The sequence below is a fragment of the Girardinichthys multiradiatus genome, chromosome 12 (genome assembly GCF_021462225.1).
Source record: "Girardinichthys multiradiatus isolate DD_20200921_A chromosome 12, DD_fGirMul_XY1, whole genome shotgun sequence".
NCBI classification, from domain to species: Eukaryota; Metazoa; Chordata; class Actinopteri; order Cyprinodontiformes; family Goodeidae; genus Girardinichthys; species Girardinichthys multiradiatus.
In genome coordinates, this window is record NC_061805.1 from 23,837,797 (window position 1) to 23,855,993 (window position 18,197).

Sequence of the window (18,197 nt, forward strand, 5' to 3'; positions counted from 1 at the left end):
TTAAGTTTATGGAGCAGATGGCTCCTTCCCGCGCAGAGGAGTCTGTTTATGTTATTACAAGTTTTTTTTTTCGCTTTAAAGGGAACAGAAAGGCCCAGAAGCGCCAACGTTACGTAATCAGTTTAGGGCGGAAATCATTGGACAAAGGGTGTACTGTGGAAATCGAAACGTAAAGTTATGAAGAATTTACACTAGATAGAAATTGAAATGTTTTTGATGCTTTTCACAAAGCTACTGCTTCTGTGTTTGTAGATTGTTTTGTCAACCATGTTATGTTGAAGTTCCATATAAAAAAAACTTTCATAAGTCAAAGGGTTAATTTCATATCAAAGACGTTTATTGAAAAAGAGATCAAATTTATGAAAACCATCCAAACGTTTCAAATGGGATTAAGATCTGGGGTACCTTTCTCTTGGCACTCAATTTATGATTAAAATATCAGATGCCATTATGTGCTGTATAAGCAGTTATTAAATCCTGCAGCACAGATTTTATATGAATTAGTTCAGTTAATTACAACAGATTTTTAGTCAGTCTCAAAACATTGATTAACAACTGTGTGGTGTGTTGTGTTGTGTTGAATTGGTTCATTCTGCACTACAGCTGCCACTCCATACAGGGTGTAAAACCTCATACAGACATGTAGTCAGATTTGTTCAGCTTTAAAAATTAATATAAAGTATCATAATGTTACATTACAAGACATCCCTCAGGGTTTGTCTTTCTGTGCCTTGCTTTTATCATTATCAGCCTGTTAATCTTTTCCATGCCTCACTTTCTGAAAATAGAGGATCCAAACATATCTGATGCGCTGCATTGTTTTCAGAGCCTATAATGTCACATCAATATCCCATAAGGTGGCGTGAATGTAGTCGTCATACTAGAGTGGTGTGTTAGATATTTAGATGATAATTTTGATTAGCTTGTTCCTAAGTAAACCAATAGTAGACAGTTAAACTTTGATTTCCTTTTAAGAGGTGCCCAAATATCACTCATCTCGGACAAAGTAACTTGACACTTTTAGTTTCTACACTGACCACTAGATGACTAGGAGCAAATGGGGAAATACTGCAATGACCATGGGGCCCTGCGTTCTTCCTGTGTTATAACCATACCCGGTCTCCCTCAATACATATTTCCTGATATCCTCTTAAAAATTACAGCTTGATCAACGGTTTTGTTATCCAATATGACTACAATTCAATTCAGTTCAGTTCAGTTCCATTTATTTATACACTCCAAGTTCACAACAAATGCCATTTCAAGGCACTTTACAAAACATACAAGATTCAATTTCATATCCATAAGTATATAATTCAATTCTGGTTATGATGTACTGTAGTGCATTCAGTTGCTAATGCTAGCTGATAATAAATTACCTTAATAAGCCCTCCAACGGAGAAAGCATTTTGTGACAGGGAAAGGATTGACTCCCTTTTCTAAGGATGACACATTCAGCAGAATAAGGCTCAGTGTGAGCTGTAGTGAGGGACTGGGGCTTGAGTGAATAAAACAGACACACAAAACCCACTAAAGCGATGGTGCAGGAGTACTTTCTAAGGAAAAGAAAAAGAAAGAACACCGTTATTTGCAACGGTATCTCAGTTAGTGGCTTCATCTCATAGAGAAACACAGTGACAGGAAGTTGGTTTCATATGACAGGAGTATTTTAAATGGTAAAAGCAATTCCCTTCCGGTCACCTTTGTATCACAGAAATATTCACAGTAACATATTTTATACTCTAAATGCCCATACTGTTAGAGAATAACTTTTTGGATGTTTACAATAGTCTCTCTTGTTCTTGTAAGAGTATACTTAATTTTATTGCAGTGTACCCATCTGTTAAATATACCTGCTTATTCATGCAGGGTTGCTGGTGCCTGTGTCCAGCGGTCTTCAGGCAAGAGACAGGGTACACCCTAGACAGGTCACCAGTCCAGGGTGTACCCTGTACGAATAAACAAGACAATCAACCAAGCACGCACATATCTATGGGGATCTTAGAGGGAGCAGTTAACCTAACATGGATATTTCTGTACTGTGGGAGGAAGCTGAAGAACCATGCATGCATCGGGAAAACATGCAAACTCAATGCATTACGACCCCAGGCCAGAATTCAAATCCATAACTTTCTTGCTGCAAGGCAACAGTGCTAACAACTGCTCCACCTTGCAGCCACTCTACAATGTAGCCTTTCAGGGGGTTTCTTTCGGTTTTTGATGGGGGAAGAACAACCTTCAGGAGTGTACAGCGACTTGTTATGGAGGAGAAGCTGTGGAGCTGCTGAGCCCAACCAGCTGAAGGAGTTGACCAAATAAGGACACACAAAATGTTGTTAATCAGCTCCTAAGTGCTGTTTGATCTCCTACATCTAAAAGAAGATACTGATTCATTCATACCTTCTGGACGAGAATAATACATTTTTGTGTCATTGTGTACTTTTAAAATTTGGCTATGGCATCACAAATATAGTACTTGTTAAAAAGAAGGTAAGTTAAGGTAAATTTATTTATACAGCGCTTTTCAGTAACAAGACATTCAAAGCGCTGTACATGAGGAAGAACAATTACAATACAATCACAAAGAAAATAAACACAGATATACAGAAAAACAAATCAAATGGCACTTATAATCCTTGGGAGTAATAATAATTAATAATCCTTCCAAGTTTACTGGTAAAAATGGGTTCCAAGCCACTCTTAATAATAAAGCATCTTATGCTAAAAGAAGATGATATTAATAGTCTCATCATTCCACTGAATTCTAACTAGGGAAGCTGAGTCACTGGTACACAACAGCTTAAATCTACATTTTCATGTGCTAATAATATATTGCTTTTACTGGTACTGAAGTTGAACTAAGTAATAACAGTCCATTGTAGTCTAATTAAGAAAACTGGGTCATTGGTGTAAGAGCAGCTAAAGTCCAAATTACTAATAATAATTGGTAATCCTTCTGATAAAACTAAAAATCTATGAAAAAGTAATGAAATACTAATAATAATTGGCTTTTGCTGGTAATCCTTCTAAGAAATCTGAAAATCTATGAAAAGTAATGAAATCACACATTTAGGTAAAGTAAGATAGGAGGAAAAAAAATCATATTTCGGACTCTATTCTTAGCAGAATAGAGTCTGAAACAGTACAAAAAACCTCAGCAGGGGTAAACAACACACACATAAGTAAAGATTAAGCAAGGGTACGGTGGAATCTTGAGGGTGCAAATATATATACAGTACAGACCAAAAGTTAGGACACACCTTCTCATTCAAAGAGTTTTATTTATTTTCATGACTATGAATATTGTAGCTTCACACTGAAAGCATTAAAACTATGAATTAACACGTGGAATTATATACTAAACAAAAAAGTGTGAAACAACTGAAAATATGTCTTATATTCTAGGTTCTTCAAAGTAGCCACCTTTTGCTTTGATTACTGCTCCGCACACTCTTGGCATTCTGTTGATGAGCTTCAAGAGGTAGTCACCTGAAATGGTTTTCCAACAGTCTTTTGAAGGAGTTCCCAGAGATGCTTAGCACTTGTTGGCCCTTTTGCCTTCACTCTGCGGTCCAGCTCACCCCAAACCATCTCGATTGGGTTCAGGTCTGGTGACTGTGGAGGCCAGGTCATCTGGTGCAGCACCCTATCACTCTCCTTCTTGGTCAAATAGCCCTTACACAGCCTGGAGGTGTGTTTGGGGTCATTGTCCTGTTGAAAAATAAATTATGGTCCAACTAAACGCAAACCGGATAGAATAGCATGCTGCTGCAAGATGCTGTGGTAGCCATGCTGGTTCAGTATGCCTTCAATTTTGTATAAATCCCCAACAGTGTCACCAGCAAATCACCCCCACACAATCACACCTCCTCCTCCATGCTTCATGGTGGGAAGCAGGCATGTAGAGTCCATCCGTTCACCTCTTCTGTGCTGCACAAAGACACGGTGGTTGGAACCAACCATTTCAAACTTGGACTCATCAGACCAAAGCACAGATTTCCACTGGTCTAATGTCCATTCCTTTTGTTCTTTAGCCCAAACAAGTCTCTTCTGCTTGTTGTCGGTCCTCAGCAGTGGTTTCCTAGCAGCTGTTTTACCATAAAGGCCTGATTCACACAGTCTCCTCTTAACAGTTGTTCTAGAGATGTGTCTGCTGCTAGAACTCTGTGTGGCATTGACCTGTTCTCTAATCTGAGCTGCTGCTCAATGTGGCTGGGAAAGTGGGTAACGCCACAGCCAGCCCAAGGAACATAAGAGCCAAGCCTGTTTTGGGCCCATAAACCAGCAGGAGTCCTCCAGGAGCATTTAACTTTCACACAGATCGATCACAAATTTATTAACTTTGTATTTGTACTCGTACTTGTCATTCTCTGCTTTATCCTGGACCGTGTCGCGGGTGGAGCAGACTTTGTATTTGTTTATATAAAGTAAAACCAATTTTAAATGTACTATTGTTTAAACATAATGAGATTTGTTTTAGATTTAAACTAATTTAATGGAAAATGTACTAGTGAACATCTTTGTATTTTGATAGCTATGTAATAACTTCCAATAATAATTTCCAGATAATTTCCCCAAATAGTTGGAGTTGCTTGTAAACACAAGCACTTAGACTTGGTCTCTTGTCCCAAACTCTACCAAGTCTATGTGGAGAGACTCTACACCAAACCTAACAGTCAACCCAAATTTTTAGACAAATAACCTTAAATCTGAAACTCTGATGTCAATTAAAAACAGAGAGTGAACACTTGTCCCTAAGTTGACAAATAACTCCATAACTTGCTGGCTGGTGGGCTTGACTGGAAGGTTTATGCGGCTTTGTGTGTAACTAAATGAAAAATTAGACAGAGAGAAATAAGACTTGAAGTTTGCACTACTGGTGCATCTTATTAAACTATAGCATCTTTAGGAAGGTAATTATTTCAGTGTCTAAATTTAAAAAGTGAAACTTTTACATTATACGGATACAGAGAGTGATGGTTTCTGAGAGTTAATTTATTAACTTTAATGGTATGGCTTACATCAAATGAAAACCAAGGACATTAAAATATTACATAACATCAATAAGAAGGATTTTACAATACAGAAATACACTACTAAATAGTACTGTTTGCCTATGTACTATACAGTATATGGACTCAATACTTTGCCATGCCTATTTTTATATGAGTTATGGCATCAATGCAGCTTGGCATGGAGGCAATCAGTCAGTGGATCTGAACCAAGGTTGCTTTAATAGCAGCCTTCAGTTCAGCATTGTTGGGTCTGGTGTCTCTCATCTTCCAGCTGGAAAATTCCTGCATTCCTGCTTGAGAATAGAATCAGCATCTCCATAAAGCTTGTCACTAGAGGGAAACATCAAATGCTCTAAAATTTCCTGATAAACGTCTGTGCTGATAGATTTCAACTACCGGGCCAACAGACGATTCTCCCCAAATCATCGCTGACTGTTTAAACGCCACACTGGACTTCAATAAGCTTGGATTTTGTGCCTCTCCACTCCCCAACTCTGGGACCTTAATTTCCAAATAAATTGCAAAATGTGCTTTTATATTAAAAGAGAATTTTGGACCACTCAGCTAGACTCAAGTAATTTTCCACCTTAGATCTAGCAAGACTCTTTTGACATTGTCTCTGGTTCAGAGATAGCTTGGGTAAGTTGTAGCCTGTGACCTGGCTCTTGAAGTAGTGACTCCTGCTGAAGTCTTTACCTTGTGAATCACCTGAGTAGGCTTTGCTTTGCCGACCTCTTACGTACCATTTCCTACCCTTTTTTTGTCTTCCACTATACTTTCCATTAATATGTTTGGACACAAAAGTCTGCCACCTTCTTTAGCAATGACATTTTGTGACCTCTTTGTGAAAGGTGTCTAATAGATAACTGCCAAGTCAGCAGTCCTCCCTGTGATTATGTTAGTAGTGGTTTTTGTAAAACAAAACAAAACAAAACTGAATTTAGTTTTTCAGTAGCTGTAAGATATAATCACAAAAATCATTAAATAAATAAGCTAACTTTTTAGACATTTTAATTACTGAGAAGCGCCTGCACTTGGAACAAAAGCATTACAGTGATTTTTTTCTAAGACAACAACTGATATATATTTTATTAAGTTTTTACATAACTCTTCCTTATACATATGTATTGGTGCTGTCTGACTAAGCCCAGAACAATCTACAGACTCGGGCGGGCTGGAAACCAGCCCTGTGGAGAGCGTATTGATCAGTGAAGCAGCCTATTAGTGAGCTCGAGGGCGTGGCGAGGCCTCCGCACGTGCAAACATTTAAAACCTGTCGATAACAGCTCGTGCTGTGTTTGCTGGTGCTGTTCGGACCGGATAAGTTCTGTCCGCGGTTCGCTTTTCCTGTAGCTGGGCTTGAAAACGGTGCTCACACTAGTTCTGTTTTATTTATTAACTAAAAAAAAAAAACTGGAGCAGCTTTTTAAACATCTCCCCTCTCTCTCACACGCAGGAGGAACACAATGCTGCAAGACGCCTTTGGGTGCGCAGTGGCAAACAGGTTCGGGAATCTTCTGGACGACGAAGCTGACCCGTTCGACCTGATCAGCGAGGTGGAGCTGGAGAAGAAGAAAATTAATAAGAAGGAAGATGATAAGAAAGGCAAGCAGAAGAAACCTGGGCAGAAGGAATCCCAGAGGAACAGACGCCTCCCGGTCGCTTCGGGTGGTCTGGATCTGGTTCCAGGTGAGACACACCCGAGGTCTAGACGGGTCTGTGCTGGTTTTTCTAGAGCGGATAGCGAACAGTCCACTCCGGCTGTGTCAGCTGTTAATGATGCAAAGTCAGCGGAGCTGCTCTCTGTTTGGCTGCTTTTCTACTTCATCTTTTCCACAGGGTTCTCTGCAGGGTCTGCATGGACCTCAGTCAAACTGTCACTGTCCCAGGCGGTCTTACGTTTTGTAGGACCCTTGGCACAATTTGATTTTTGGGGGCCCAACTGATGGCATGTTAGCAAAATGTTCAAAACAGTTATAGGCTAGGTCAAAACAAACCATCTCATCCCAAAAGTGCATTAAACAAAACCTAAGATACCAAAGTCATTAAAAATTAAAACAGTTGATGTTTTAAAAGCTGAAATTCTGAAGTATGGTTTGCATCATTATGGGTGCGTCTACTTTTCTCTGCCTGTTTAGGTCGTCAGCCTGATTGACAGAACCAGTGGCTGTTCTAGATCAGCCTTACCATGGGGGCCAGGGTGGGGCCAGTGTTTTCAGAGGTGCACACAACAAAAGAATCAAACAAAGAAAACAGGGCAATATTTCATCGTTAAATAAATTAAGTGAGCCAAAAAGCCACTTGCAGCTCTGGAGCTGCAGGTTGCAGATCCCTTAGCAGATGAAAACTGTGATTCTATCTCAATATGGCTGAAGCTAAAATTGCAACACTTTGATTTTTAATTGTTAAAGTAAAACTGTAAAAGTAAAATTAAATTGGTTCAAGGGACCAATAAGTAAGGTTTCTGTCCCAGTGCATATAATCATGAGTTTTATAGTATTGGCATTTAAATTTAAGACTTGGGGAGCAATAATTATTACACCGTTGCTGCAAAATAGTTAATTATTATAGTTGCATTGTTGAGGACATTTTGATACAAAAGCATGCAGAGAGCAAGAGAACACAGGTCAGTATTGACATGTTTTAATATGAAAATCTGTTAACCTCAGGATGGTGGTTTACATTTTTTATTTTTCTAGCTGAAATTTTAGAAAAATCAAGAATTAAATGTTTCAGGTGTGACAAGATGACAAGTTCAGCTCAGTTGTTGCTAAGCTACAGACACAAAACCCCAATGCTTTTGTGGCAATATCTGGTGATTTTTAACCATGCTTCACTCTCTGCTACACTTCCAACGTTTCAACAGTTTGTCAGCTGCTCTACCAGAGAAAACAAAACATTGGATTTGTTTTATGCAAATGTCAAGGACTCGTACATCTCTACAGCAAGACCTCCTCTTGGCTAATCAGATCAAAATCTTGTTTTTCTCTGCTCGAAATACAGGTCCTTCTAAAAAAAATTAGCATATTTTGATAAAGTTCATTATTTTCCATAATGTCATGATGAAAATTTAACATTCATATATTTTAGATTTATTGCACACTACCTGAAATATTTCAGGTCTTTTATTGTCTTAATACGGATGATTTTGGCATACAGCTAATGAAAACCCAAAATTCCTATCTCACAAAATTAGCATATCATTAAAAGGGTCTCTAAACGAGCTATGAACCTAATCATCTGAATCAACGAGTTAACTCTAAACACCTGCAAAAGATTCCTGAGGCCTTTAAAACTCCCAGCCTGGTTCATCACTCAAAACCCCAATCATGCATAAGACTGCCGACCTGACTGCTGTCCAGAAGGCCACTATTGACACCCTCAAGCAAGAGGGTAAGACACAGAAAGACATTTCTGAACGAATAGGCTATTCCCAGAGTGCTGTATCAAGGCACCTCAGTGGGAAGTCTGTGGGAAGGAAAAAGTGTGGCAGAAAACACTGCACAACGAGAAGAGGTGACCGGACCCTGAGGAAGATTGTGGAGAAGGGCCGATTCCAGACCTTGGGGGACCTGCGGAAGCAGTGGACTGAGTCTGGAGTAGAAACATCCAGAGCCACCGTGCACAGGCGTGTGCAGGAAATGGGCTACAGGTGCCGCATTCCCCAGGTCAAGCCACTTTTGAACCAGAAACAGCAGCAGAAGCGCCTGACCTGGGCTACAGAGAAGCAGCACTGGACTGTTGCTCAGTGGTCCAAAGTACTTTTTTTGGATGAAAGTAAATTCTGCATGTCATTCGGAAATCAAGGTGCCAGAGTCTGGAGGAAGACTGGGGAGAAGGAAATGCCAAAATGCCAGAAGTCCAGTGTCAAGTACCCACAGTCAGTGATGGTCTGGGGTGCTGTGTCAGCTGCTGGTGTTGGTCCACTGTGTTTTATCAAGGGCAGGGTCAATGCAGCTAGCTATCAGGAGATTTTGGAGCACTTCATGCTTCCATCTGCTGAAAAGCTTTATGGAGATGAAGATTTCATTTTTCAGCACGACCTGGCACCTGCTCACAGTGCCAAAACCACTGGTAAATGGTTTACTGACCATGGTATCACTGTGCTCAATTGGCCTGCCAACTCTCCTGACCTGAACCCCATAGAGAATCTGTGGGATATTGTGAAGAGAACGTTGAGAGACTCAAGACCCAACACTCTGGATGAGCTAAAGGCCGCTATCGAAGCATCCTGGGCCTCCATAAGACCTCAGCAGTGCCACAGGCTGATTGCCTCCATGCCACGCCGCATTGAAGCAGTCATTTCTGCAAAAGGATTCCCGACCAAGTATTGAGTGCATAACTGTACATGATTATTTGAAGGTTGATGTTTTTTGTATTAAAAACACTTTTCTTTTATTGGTCGGATGAAATATGCTAATTTTGTGAGATAGGAATTTTGGGTTTTCATGAGCTGTATGCCACAATCATCTGTATTAAGACAATAAAAGACCTGAAATATTTCAGTTAGTGTGCAATGAATCTAAAATATATGAATGTTAAATTTTCATCATGACATTATGGAAAATAATGGACTTTATCACAATATGCTAATTTTTTGAGAAGGACCTGTATAAGCCCCTTGTTCAGAGACAACCTGTAATAAAGAGGACTGTGAGAAAATGGTCACAGGAAGCTGAAGAAGCTCTGCAAGGTTGCTTTGAGGCTACAGACTGGGACGCACTGTGCCAGCCACATGGAGAAGACATCAATGCCATGACTGAGTGTGTAACAGACTATATAAACTTCTGTGTGGATAACGTCCCCACCAGAACTGTGAGATGCTTCCCCAATAACAAACCTTGAATCACCAGTGACCTGAAGGACCTGCTTAACAAGAAAAAAAGCCTTCAGAGAGGGAGACAGAGAATTATTGAGGATTATACAGAAGCAACTTAAAGTCAAGATAAGAGACAGCAAGGAGGTGTACAAGAAGAAGCTGGAGAGCAAGCTCCAGCAAAACAATAGCAGAGATGTGTGGATAGGGATGAAGATCACCGGCTTCAAGCAGAAGGATGATCAGACCGATGGAGGTCTGGACAGAGCCAATGAACTGAACACATTCTTCAATAGGTTCAGTTCAGAAACAAGCTTAGCATCCTCCTCTCCTGCTCACAGCCAAACAGACATTCCACCTTCCTTTGACCCACAGGACCCACAGCTGTCCAGTAACACCTCAAATGTTTTATCTTCCACCTCAGCCATGGGCCCTTCTGCTTCTACAATTTTGCCTTCAACCTTATCAGAAGATGCAGATGCTTCCTTTGCCTCCCCCTTCCACCTGTGTGTCTCAAGAAGTCAGGTGAAGATGCAACTGGGAAGACTGAATCAGGTTGCAGGTCCAGATCGTGTCAGCCCTAGAGTCCTGAAGGGCTGTGCAGAGCACCTCTGTGGGATTCTGCAGGACCTCTTCAACCTTAGCCTGGCCCAGATGAAGGATCCAGTGTTGTTGGAAGACCTCCTGTCTTGTTCCGGTACCAAAGAAAACTCATCAGTCCTCAATGACTATAGACCTGTTGCCCTGACATCTCACATCATGAAGGTCCTAGAGAGAGACTCCTGTTGGCCCACCTGAGTAAGCAAACAGTAAACCATCAGGACCCCCTTCAGTTTGCTTCTCGCTGTGGAGTTGGGAGTTGAAGATGCCATCATACTCCTGCTTCAACAAACCCACTGTCATCTGGACAAAGCCTGCAGCACTGTGAGGATCATGTTCTTTGATTTCTCCAGTGCATTTAATACAATCCAACCTGATTTGCTTTGTCAGAAACTCCAGAAGACTCAGGTGGAGGCCTCAACAATCTCCTGGATCAAAGACTACCTGATAAACAGACCACAGTTTGTGAGACTGAAGGGTTATGAGTCTAACCAGGTAGTCAGCAGCACAGGAGCACCACAGGGGACTGTACTCTCACCATTCCTTTTCATTCTGTACACCTCAGACTTCCAGTACAAGACAGACTCTTGTCATCTGCAAAAATACTTAGATGATTTTGCAGTCGTGGGGTGGATCAGAGATGGACAAGAAGCTGAGTACAGGAAGGTGGTGGACCGCTTTGTGGCATGGTGTGGAAACAATCATCTCATTTTGAACGTGAATAAAACAAAGGAGACGATTGTAGATTTTAAGAGAAACAGGAATAAGTCAAAAACTATTTCCATCATGGGAGAAGAAGTGAAGGTGGTGGAGGAGTATAAATACCTCAGTGTTCACCTGGACAACAGACTAGAGTGGAGATGCAATTGTGAAGCCATCTACAAGAAAGGACAGAGCAGACTGTACTTCTTGAGGAAGCTTAGGTCCTTTGGTGTTTGCAGCAAGATGCTGCATATCTTCTATAAGTCTGTTGTGGAAAGTGTGATCTCTTCTACCATCATCTGCTGGGGAAGCAGCATCAGAGCCAGGGATGTAAAAAAGCTCAACAAGCTGATAAAGAAGGCTGGCTCTGTTCTGGGGACTCCTCTGGAACCTCTGGAGATCATTGTGCAAAGAAGGATTCTTCATAAAATGAACATTATGGAGAACCCTCAGCATCTTCTTCATGAGACTGTCCTTCAACAACAGAGTGTCTTCAGTCAGAGGCTTCTTCAGATCTGCTGTAAGACGGAGCGCTACAGGAGATCCTTCCTCCCCACAGCCATCAGCATCTACAACGACTCTTTGAAGAAACCTTCGTAATGAGCTACAACAACATTTAATTTCCCTTTGGAATTAATAAAGTATTTTTGAATTGAATTTGAATTGAAGTTGAGTTACACTCTGGTAAAACAGTTGGTAGTTTAAAAAGATCTTGACCAGATGTACACAGCGGTGGAAGACTAGAGAATAATATGGTAAACACCTACTGAAACACCTCCCTAATACATTGATGGAGGAAACACTGCTGTAGAATATGTTTTCACCAACAGAAAATACTCTGCCTTAAAACAATAAAGACAAATGGTTTTAAAGAGGTCAAAAATAAAAATATTTACAGCGTTTGAGCTAAAATTCTTAAATTCTTACCCTGAAATCTGTGTTTTCATTATATCACAAATATTCATTTCAAAAATTCTTAGAAATGTCTGAGATGTTTAACAAATATCTTTCCAATAGCCTACCCTTTTTTTGGTTGCAATTAACTTGTCTGTTACTGTAGAATATATTTTCACCATTATAAAGAGCATCAGAATATTTTACCATGTATCAGTAACATATATAATAAAAATGTTCTGATTTGAATGTTGCATACTGCAAGTTGTAGTGCCAAAGCTCTTGACATGCTTCAATCTAACTACATCAGCTCAGTATCTTTGAGTTTAGTTTAAGCTCTTTTAAATAAGTTGATTTTGTTTTTACATAAACATTGTCTGAAACATTTGCTAGCACACACCAGGTAGGCCCATTATGCCCTCCTCCCTGATGTTAAATTATTGGCAATGAATTAAATGTAGACCAGAATTGCAATGAGGGATGATTAGACCTTCTGATGTGAAAAATCTGCAAAACTATAGTTTCCGATATGGTAGGTAAAATAAACATTGAACATTGCAACGTTGTTTTGTTTTAGATATTTTTAATGGGACTATTGACATAAAATTTATAACACTTACAGAAAGGTATTAAATATTTATTTGAAAAGTAATTTTTTCTCTACTCCCTCTGAATTATGGTTCCGATGCTCACTGGAACATTCAATGGTTGTAACCACAGGCATTTGTATGTTTTGAAACAGTAAGGCTTTTTGTGACGGTCTCTTTGCTTTTGCTAATCATAGCTCTCTCTGTGTAATATTTTGGTAATGGAGCAACTTTGTTTTATACACATTCGTTAATATTAAAGCCACTGATTCTGATTTGCACAAACCAGCAGGAATGCTTTCTAAATAGGTGGTTTCTTGGCTGGTTTCTATGCCCTTTTGCACATAATTTTCTGCACGTGTTTAGTATTTATTCACTATATTATTTCACTTCATTACACAGAATTTAATTTATGAAATAATTTGCTCTGATTCCTGTGGTTGTGGAGGACTTGACTTGTTACAGATGTCTGATCTAAATTTTGTCGAACATCAGAAATGTTTAATCGGAGAGAATATTATGTTCAGTAGTTATTTTTACTTATATACAGCGCTTTGAGTGTCTCGTTACTGAAAAGCGCTATATAAATAAACTTACCTTACCTTATTGATCCGATTCCTAAAATATAGGGCCACTACTTGCTTTAAAATGTCTCCTTTTTTAAAAAGATTTTTAAACTATTCTGATTTCCAAATGCATAATCTATAGGGTGAAGTATAAGGGGGAGAAGTTGACTTCTAAATCGGTGTCTCACCAGCTTCTGTTGTGTCCTCAGGGGGACGGCAAAAGGAATGTCCACCATTAGTGACGGAGGGCAGAGACGGCAGATCCGAAGCCCAGAGGAACGTGAAGAGAGGAGGTGCTGCAGACCAGCGCAAACTGAAGCAAGAGAACCAGCTGGAGGTCTCAATCCCAAAGTATGTAATGATGCAAAATTGTGTGGGGTTTATAGTGTATTGGCTTATGTCACAAGTTTCTAAATAATTTTTTTTCTTAATTTTTCATGAATATACAATTTAAAGAAGTGTATTTGTTTTTATGTGAAGGATTCATTTTTTTTTCTTCTAGTACTAAAACTAAAAAGATGTTTCCTTAATTTAAACATGAAAAAAAACATTTTCTGGAGTGGTTATTTTGAAAATTGGTGACAATTACATTTATTAGGACTAGGGGGCTAAATGGCTTTTAGGATTGTAACGGTTGCTGATAACTGGACTAGAGAACATCAGTTTTATTTCCATCTTTTACAACTGCTTCGCTGTTTTGACGTATTTTTATGTGCTTTGCCATTTGACTGAACTGCAAAAAAACATTTCAAGCACAACTGTTTGGATTTCCACTGTTGCCAATATTGGCTGTGAGAGCAGCTATTTAAAAAAGACTTGCATATGATGTAATAGTTCAGTAAATGGTGTTTTCTGAGCATGGCAGCTTCAGTGTTTCTGCCAAAAAACTCCACTTGACCTCCTTCTATCAGTTTATGTATACAGCGAAAATGAGCTAGATGCTGCCAATAATGCTGTGAAATATTAAGTTCGAGTTTGTTGGGTTTCTTTAAACAAATTGCCTTTTAGGTTAAAGGCAATTTGTTTGCAGAAACCTGTTAAACGATTTTACTGAGCTTGAACTTATTAAAATTCAGTAAAAAGAAAAAATGTTCTTTATCTATACTAAAGTAAAGTTTACCTTCATTTAAAATGAAAGTTGATCATTCTTTTATCTAGTCTTGTTAAGGCGCTGGGGATTGGCCTCAAGAGTTTGAGGAGCATTGCATGGAGCTCTCTTTCACCAATTACTGTTTCAAATACATCAATATTTAACAGTACTCGTAACAGCAAGGATCTTTAAAAACTTGGTGCTGGAATAAACTGTTCTCATGGTTTCCAGGCCATTTTATAATGAAGCCTCTGACTTCAGCAGCAGAGGGGAATCTAGAGGCCGAAGTGGAGCTAGAGGTGGGGGATACTCAAGAAACTCTGATAACCTTTATCTGAGAGGCAAGAGAGAATATGATCGGCACGATGGAACGTAAGGGTCTATATTCTAGCTAAATATGGAAGGTTTATGTGTTGTGGATGGTTGATCGTAATGAAATGATTGCAGAGGGATCTTTCCAGAAGAAAAGCGAGGAGGCAGAGGACCTTGGAACTGGGGCAGTCCTGTGGAACCTGGGAGGTGAGCTAACTTTAACACATAAACTGTGATAATCTAGTACAAGACACGCCTTTAGTTTGGGTTTTTCTCATAAAGTGAAATGATGGAGGTGATGACTGATGATGGAGTCAAAACTGAGGAGCCACAATCAACTTTGGAGGACGAGAATCCAAACCAGTGAGTCACAAAATAATTATTCTTGAAAAGAAAAAAATAAAGGGAACAACTATACAGAAATTGTTCTCCTTATGTTGGTGAACTGTGTGTGTGTCAAAGGTATTTACATGAAAAATAACTGTAATAAAGTGGACCGAAGTTGTTTGGCCTCATTTCACAGAACGATGAATGAGGAGAACGAGGTGGTGGTCCAGGTCGCGATGGAGATGACCCTGGATGAGTGGAAGGCCATGCAGGAGGTGAACCGTCCCAAAGCGGAGTTTAATATCCGCAAAGCGGAGGACAAGATTCCCTCCAAAGCGAAGGTCATTCACCAGTCAAAGTACCTGGAGGTGAGAATCATGGGATGTCTAAAACTACATTAGTGATAAAGTGTTTATAAATCCATTGCTGTCTCTTTTTTTTTTTTTGGCAATATTCTATGGTTGGGACTGCGTGTCACTACACTCAAAACCCCACAAACACAGCTTGTTTAAAGGAAAAAATCCAAGGAGCAATTTCCAGATGCTGCCTCTGGACACCAGATATATGAAGTAGTGCAGCTTTATCACCAAATAGCACATGATAAATAGCCTTTTATTCTATGTTTAAACACATTGATTTGTATTGTTGCTCTCATGGAACACTGCAGGGGGAAAAAAGGGCACAAGTAAAAATCCTAATTATGGAGTTAATTGTTATATGAAAACCAAGGTATCTAATGCTGTGAACTCTGGAAAAACAATCAAACCAGTTAGAACAAAGACTTGTGTAGGGTCCCACACTGTTCAGTTTGACAAGCAGTTGTGTACAAAGAGGAGTGGGAGAAATGTCCCAAACACGTGTCAAGCTTATGGCATTTTTTAAGACCTGAGGTGGTAATTTCTGCCAAAGGTCGACTGTCAAATTGAGCAAAGGCTGTGAATACATGGGTTCACACTGTAGGTGTGTGCACATGTGTATATGTAACATTGTGTGGACACGTTGCCCAGTGCATACAAGGGAAATGAGTGATGTGGGTTAATGGTTAGGTTTAGCAACAAGGTATGAATTGAGTTTAGGTTTAGGTTAGGGTTAGGTCAATGTGGAGTTTTTCATAGAAAAATGACAGTTTTGAGTAAGGCTATCAACAACATACAAAAAAAATAAAGCACTGAAAATTTTCAGTGGCAGCCTGGTTTAGCAGGAGACGAAATTACATCTCACCAGACGCATTTATGTTAAACCCCTTCTATCACCTTAGACATGCAAGGCAGATTGTTTGACGACTGTTGCAGAAAAATTAAAGTGCCTCGGAGCCAAGTTTTGAAAAAACGGAAAATTACCTGCATCCAAATATTCCTGAATATGTACGGTCTATTAAAATATAAATATCTTCTAAGTTTGTTCTGCTCACTCTGTAAGGGATTTCTTCTAACCGTAAATGCAGACAGCTATAATGTGGAACATGGGACTTTCTGGAGCTGCATCTTTGAGGAGCTCTTTAAGGGAATTAGCCCTACAGAGAAGAAAGCGGTATACTGACGGTTTTAAACTAGTTATGTTGCTATTAGAGGGCAAGTCTATACTTACTAAACATATAATTGGATAGATTTTATTAAAAGGCACCCATGATTTAATACCAAATGTAAACTTTATGACTAGCTTGCACATCTATAGTGACCATTCTTGCAACTCTAACTAGATACTTGGGACATTTGTATAAACTGTATTTGCATCCCATTTTCAGAACACAAGGGAGACTGTAGAGGAGCTTGAGGAAGAAGGAAACTTCTTTCGCAGGTCGATGAATGACATCACCACCCTCTTGGACATAAACTTTGGGACTCTTGGACGCCCGAGTCGCGGTGGCCGAGGAAGAGGAGCACGCGGTGGTCAAAGCATTCGCCCCGAGAGAGCCAGACCCATATATGAAAGGGTATGTTACCAACTCGTATATCACAAGTGTAGTTTATGTTAAACAGTTTTCTTATGTAGGTATTTGTTTTCCAATTAGAAAGATGAAATGGCACCTAATCCTGATGACCCAGAAGATTTCCCTGCCCTAACAGGAGGAAGATGATTGAATTGACTTGCAGCCTTCTACAGAACTGTTCACGTTTCTGTTCTTGAGGTTTTCTTGCACTTAAAACACTGCTCAATAAAAGCTTTTGCAAAGTTAGCTTTTATCTTCTGGTACAAACCCCTGATTAAGGCCCCATCACTGCCACACCTGTCACAATAGAGATTTCAACCAAACTACAAGGGCATCTGTAGCATAGTTAATTTGGGTATTTTTCAAAAAGTGAAACTGTTTTTATAGATTCATTACATTAATATTTCAAAGGCTTTTCTGACTTCTAATTAATTACAGCTAATGAAAACCCATATTTGTTGTTTTTTTTTAAGGAACAAATGTGAAGTTTTATTGCACATATCTGTAAAAGGTATGTACTTTACTGTATATATGGACAGAATTGGTTGGGGCTTCTTTCGCATGAATTACTGCATTAATGCAGTGTGGCGTTGAGATGATCAGCCTGTGGATCTCTGCTTCACTAGTGGCCTTGAGTGTTCAACGGTAAGTCTGGTGTCTCCGTCTTCCTCTTGACAAAACTCTGTAGATGCTCTATGGGGTTTGGGTCAGACCATGTTGCTGGACAATCAAGCACATTGACATCAATCATTAAAGTGGGTATTTGTACTTTTGGCAGTCTGGACAGGAGCCAAGTCCTGCTGGAAAATAAAATTAACATCTTTATGAAGTTTGTCAGCAGAAAACAAAAAGCATGGAGTGCTTAAAAAGTTCCTGGTAGATTGCTGTGTTGACTGAACTTGATAATGTCCCAACACCAGCAGCTGGTATGGCTTCTTAAATTGGGAATATGAAAACTTTGGACCACAAGCAAAATAAATAAAATAAAAATTGCTTTCATAGGAAGAAAATTTAGGATGGTAAGCATTTGGTTTATATGTGCAGCTGTCTGCCATACATTTTCCTTCCACTAAATGTTCCCTTAATATTTTCATTTACTGATATGTAGCTGCAGTACTTAAGGTGTATGGTGGGAGTAAGAATTGGATGGTATGGGGCTGTAATGGGAAACACATGTTTCCTGACCTAAACCTACACTTCAAGGGAATTATGGATCATTAGATTTATTTAGGATCAATAGGAGAGAAAAACCCAGTGAGGAAGCAAAAGTGGTGACCAGGACTAAATTGCCACCAATGTAGTAAGGCTTTCCCGTCAAGTTTGTGACCCTTGGTTTGAGGAATGGATATTGGCTGCCT

General features: G+C 39.6%; 1 protein-coding gene across 3 annotated transcripts; it reads left to right on the forward strand.

The window, feature by feature from the left end:
* Positions 1-6,225: 6,225 nt before the first annotated feature.
* On the forward strand, positions 6,226-17,085 carry LOC124878236 (intracellular hyaluronan-binding protein 4-like). 3 transcript variants are annotated; one of them, XM_047382092.1, is made up of 9 exons: positions 6,226-6,383; positions 6,472-6,704; positions 13,390-13,531; positions 14,502-14,642; positions 14,718-14,789; positions 14,865-14,945; positions 15,106-15,277; positions 16,654-16,842; positions 16,921-17,085. In XM_047382092.1, the coding sequence occupies exons 2-9, from the start codon at positions 6,482-6,484 to the stop codon at positions 16,984-16,986; spliced, it is 1,086 nt and encodes a 361-aa protein (XP_047238048.1). In that variant the 5' UTR covers positions 6,226-6,383; positions 6,472-6,481; the 3' UTR covers positions 16,987-17,085. The 3 variants fall into 3 exon arrangements, with proteins under 3 accessions (XP_047238048.1, XP_047238049.1, XP_047238050.1); XM_047382093.1 differs by having other exon boundaries at positions 14,532-14,642; XM_047382094.1 differs by having other exon boundaries at positions 14,535-14,642.
* The last annotated feature ends 1,112 nt before the right edge of the window (positions 17,086-18,197 follow it).

Coding starts and splice junctions, on each gene's coding strand:
- LOC124878236 (XM_047382092.1), top strand. CDS start 6,482: ATGCTGCAAGACGCCTTTGGGTGCGCAGTGGCAAACAGGTTCGGGAAT. Junction 14,946..15,105: donor GAGGACGAGAATCCAAACCA/GTGAGTCACAAA, acceptor CTCATTTCACAG/AACGATGAATGAGGAGAACG. Junction 15,278..16,653: donor ACCAGTCAAAGTACCTGGAG/GTGAGAATCATG, acceptor TCCCATTTTCAG/AACACAAGGGAGACTGTAGA.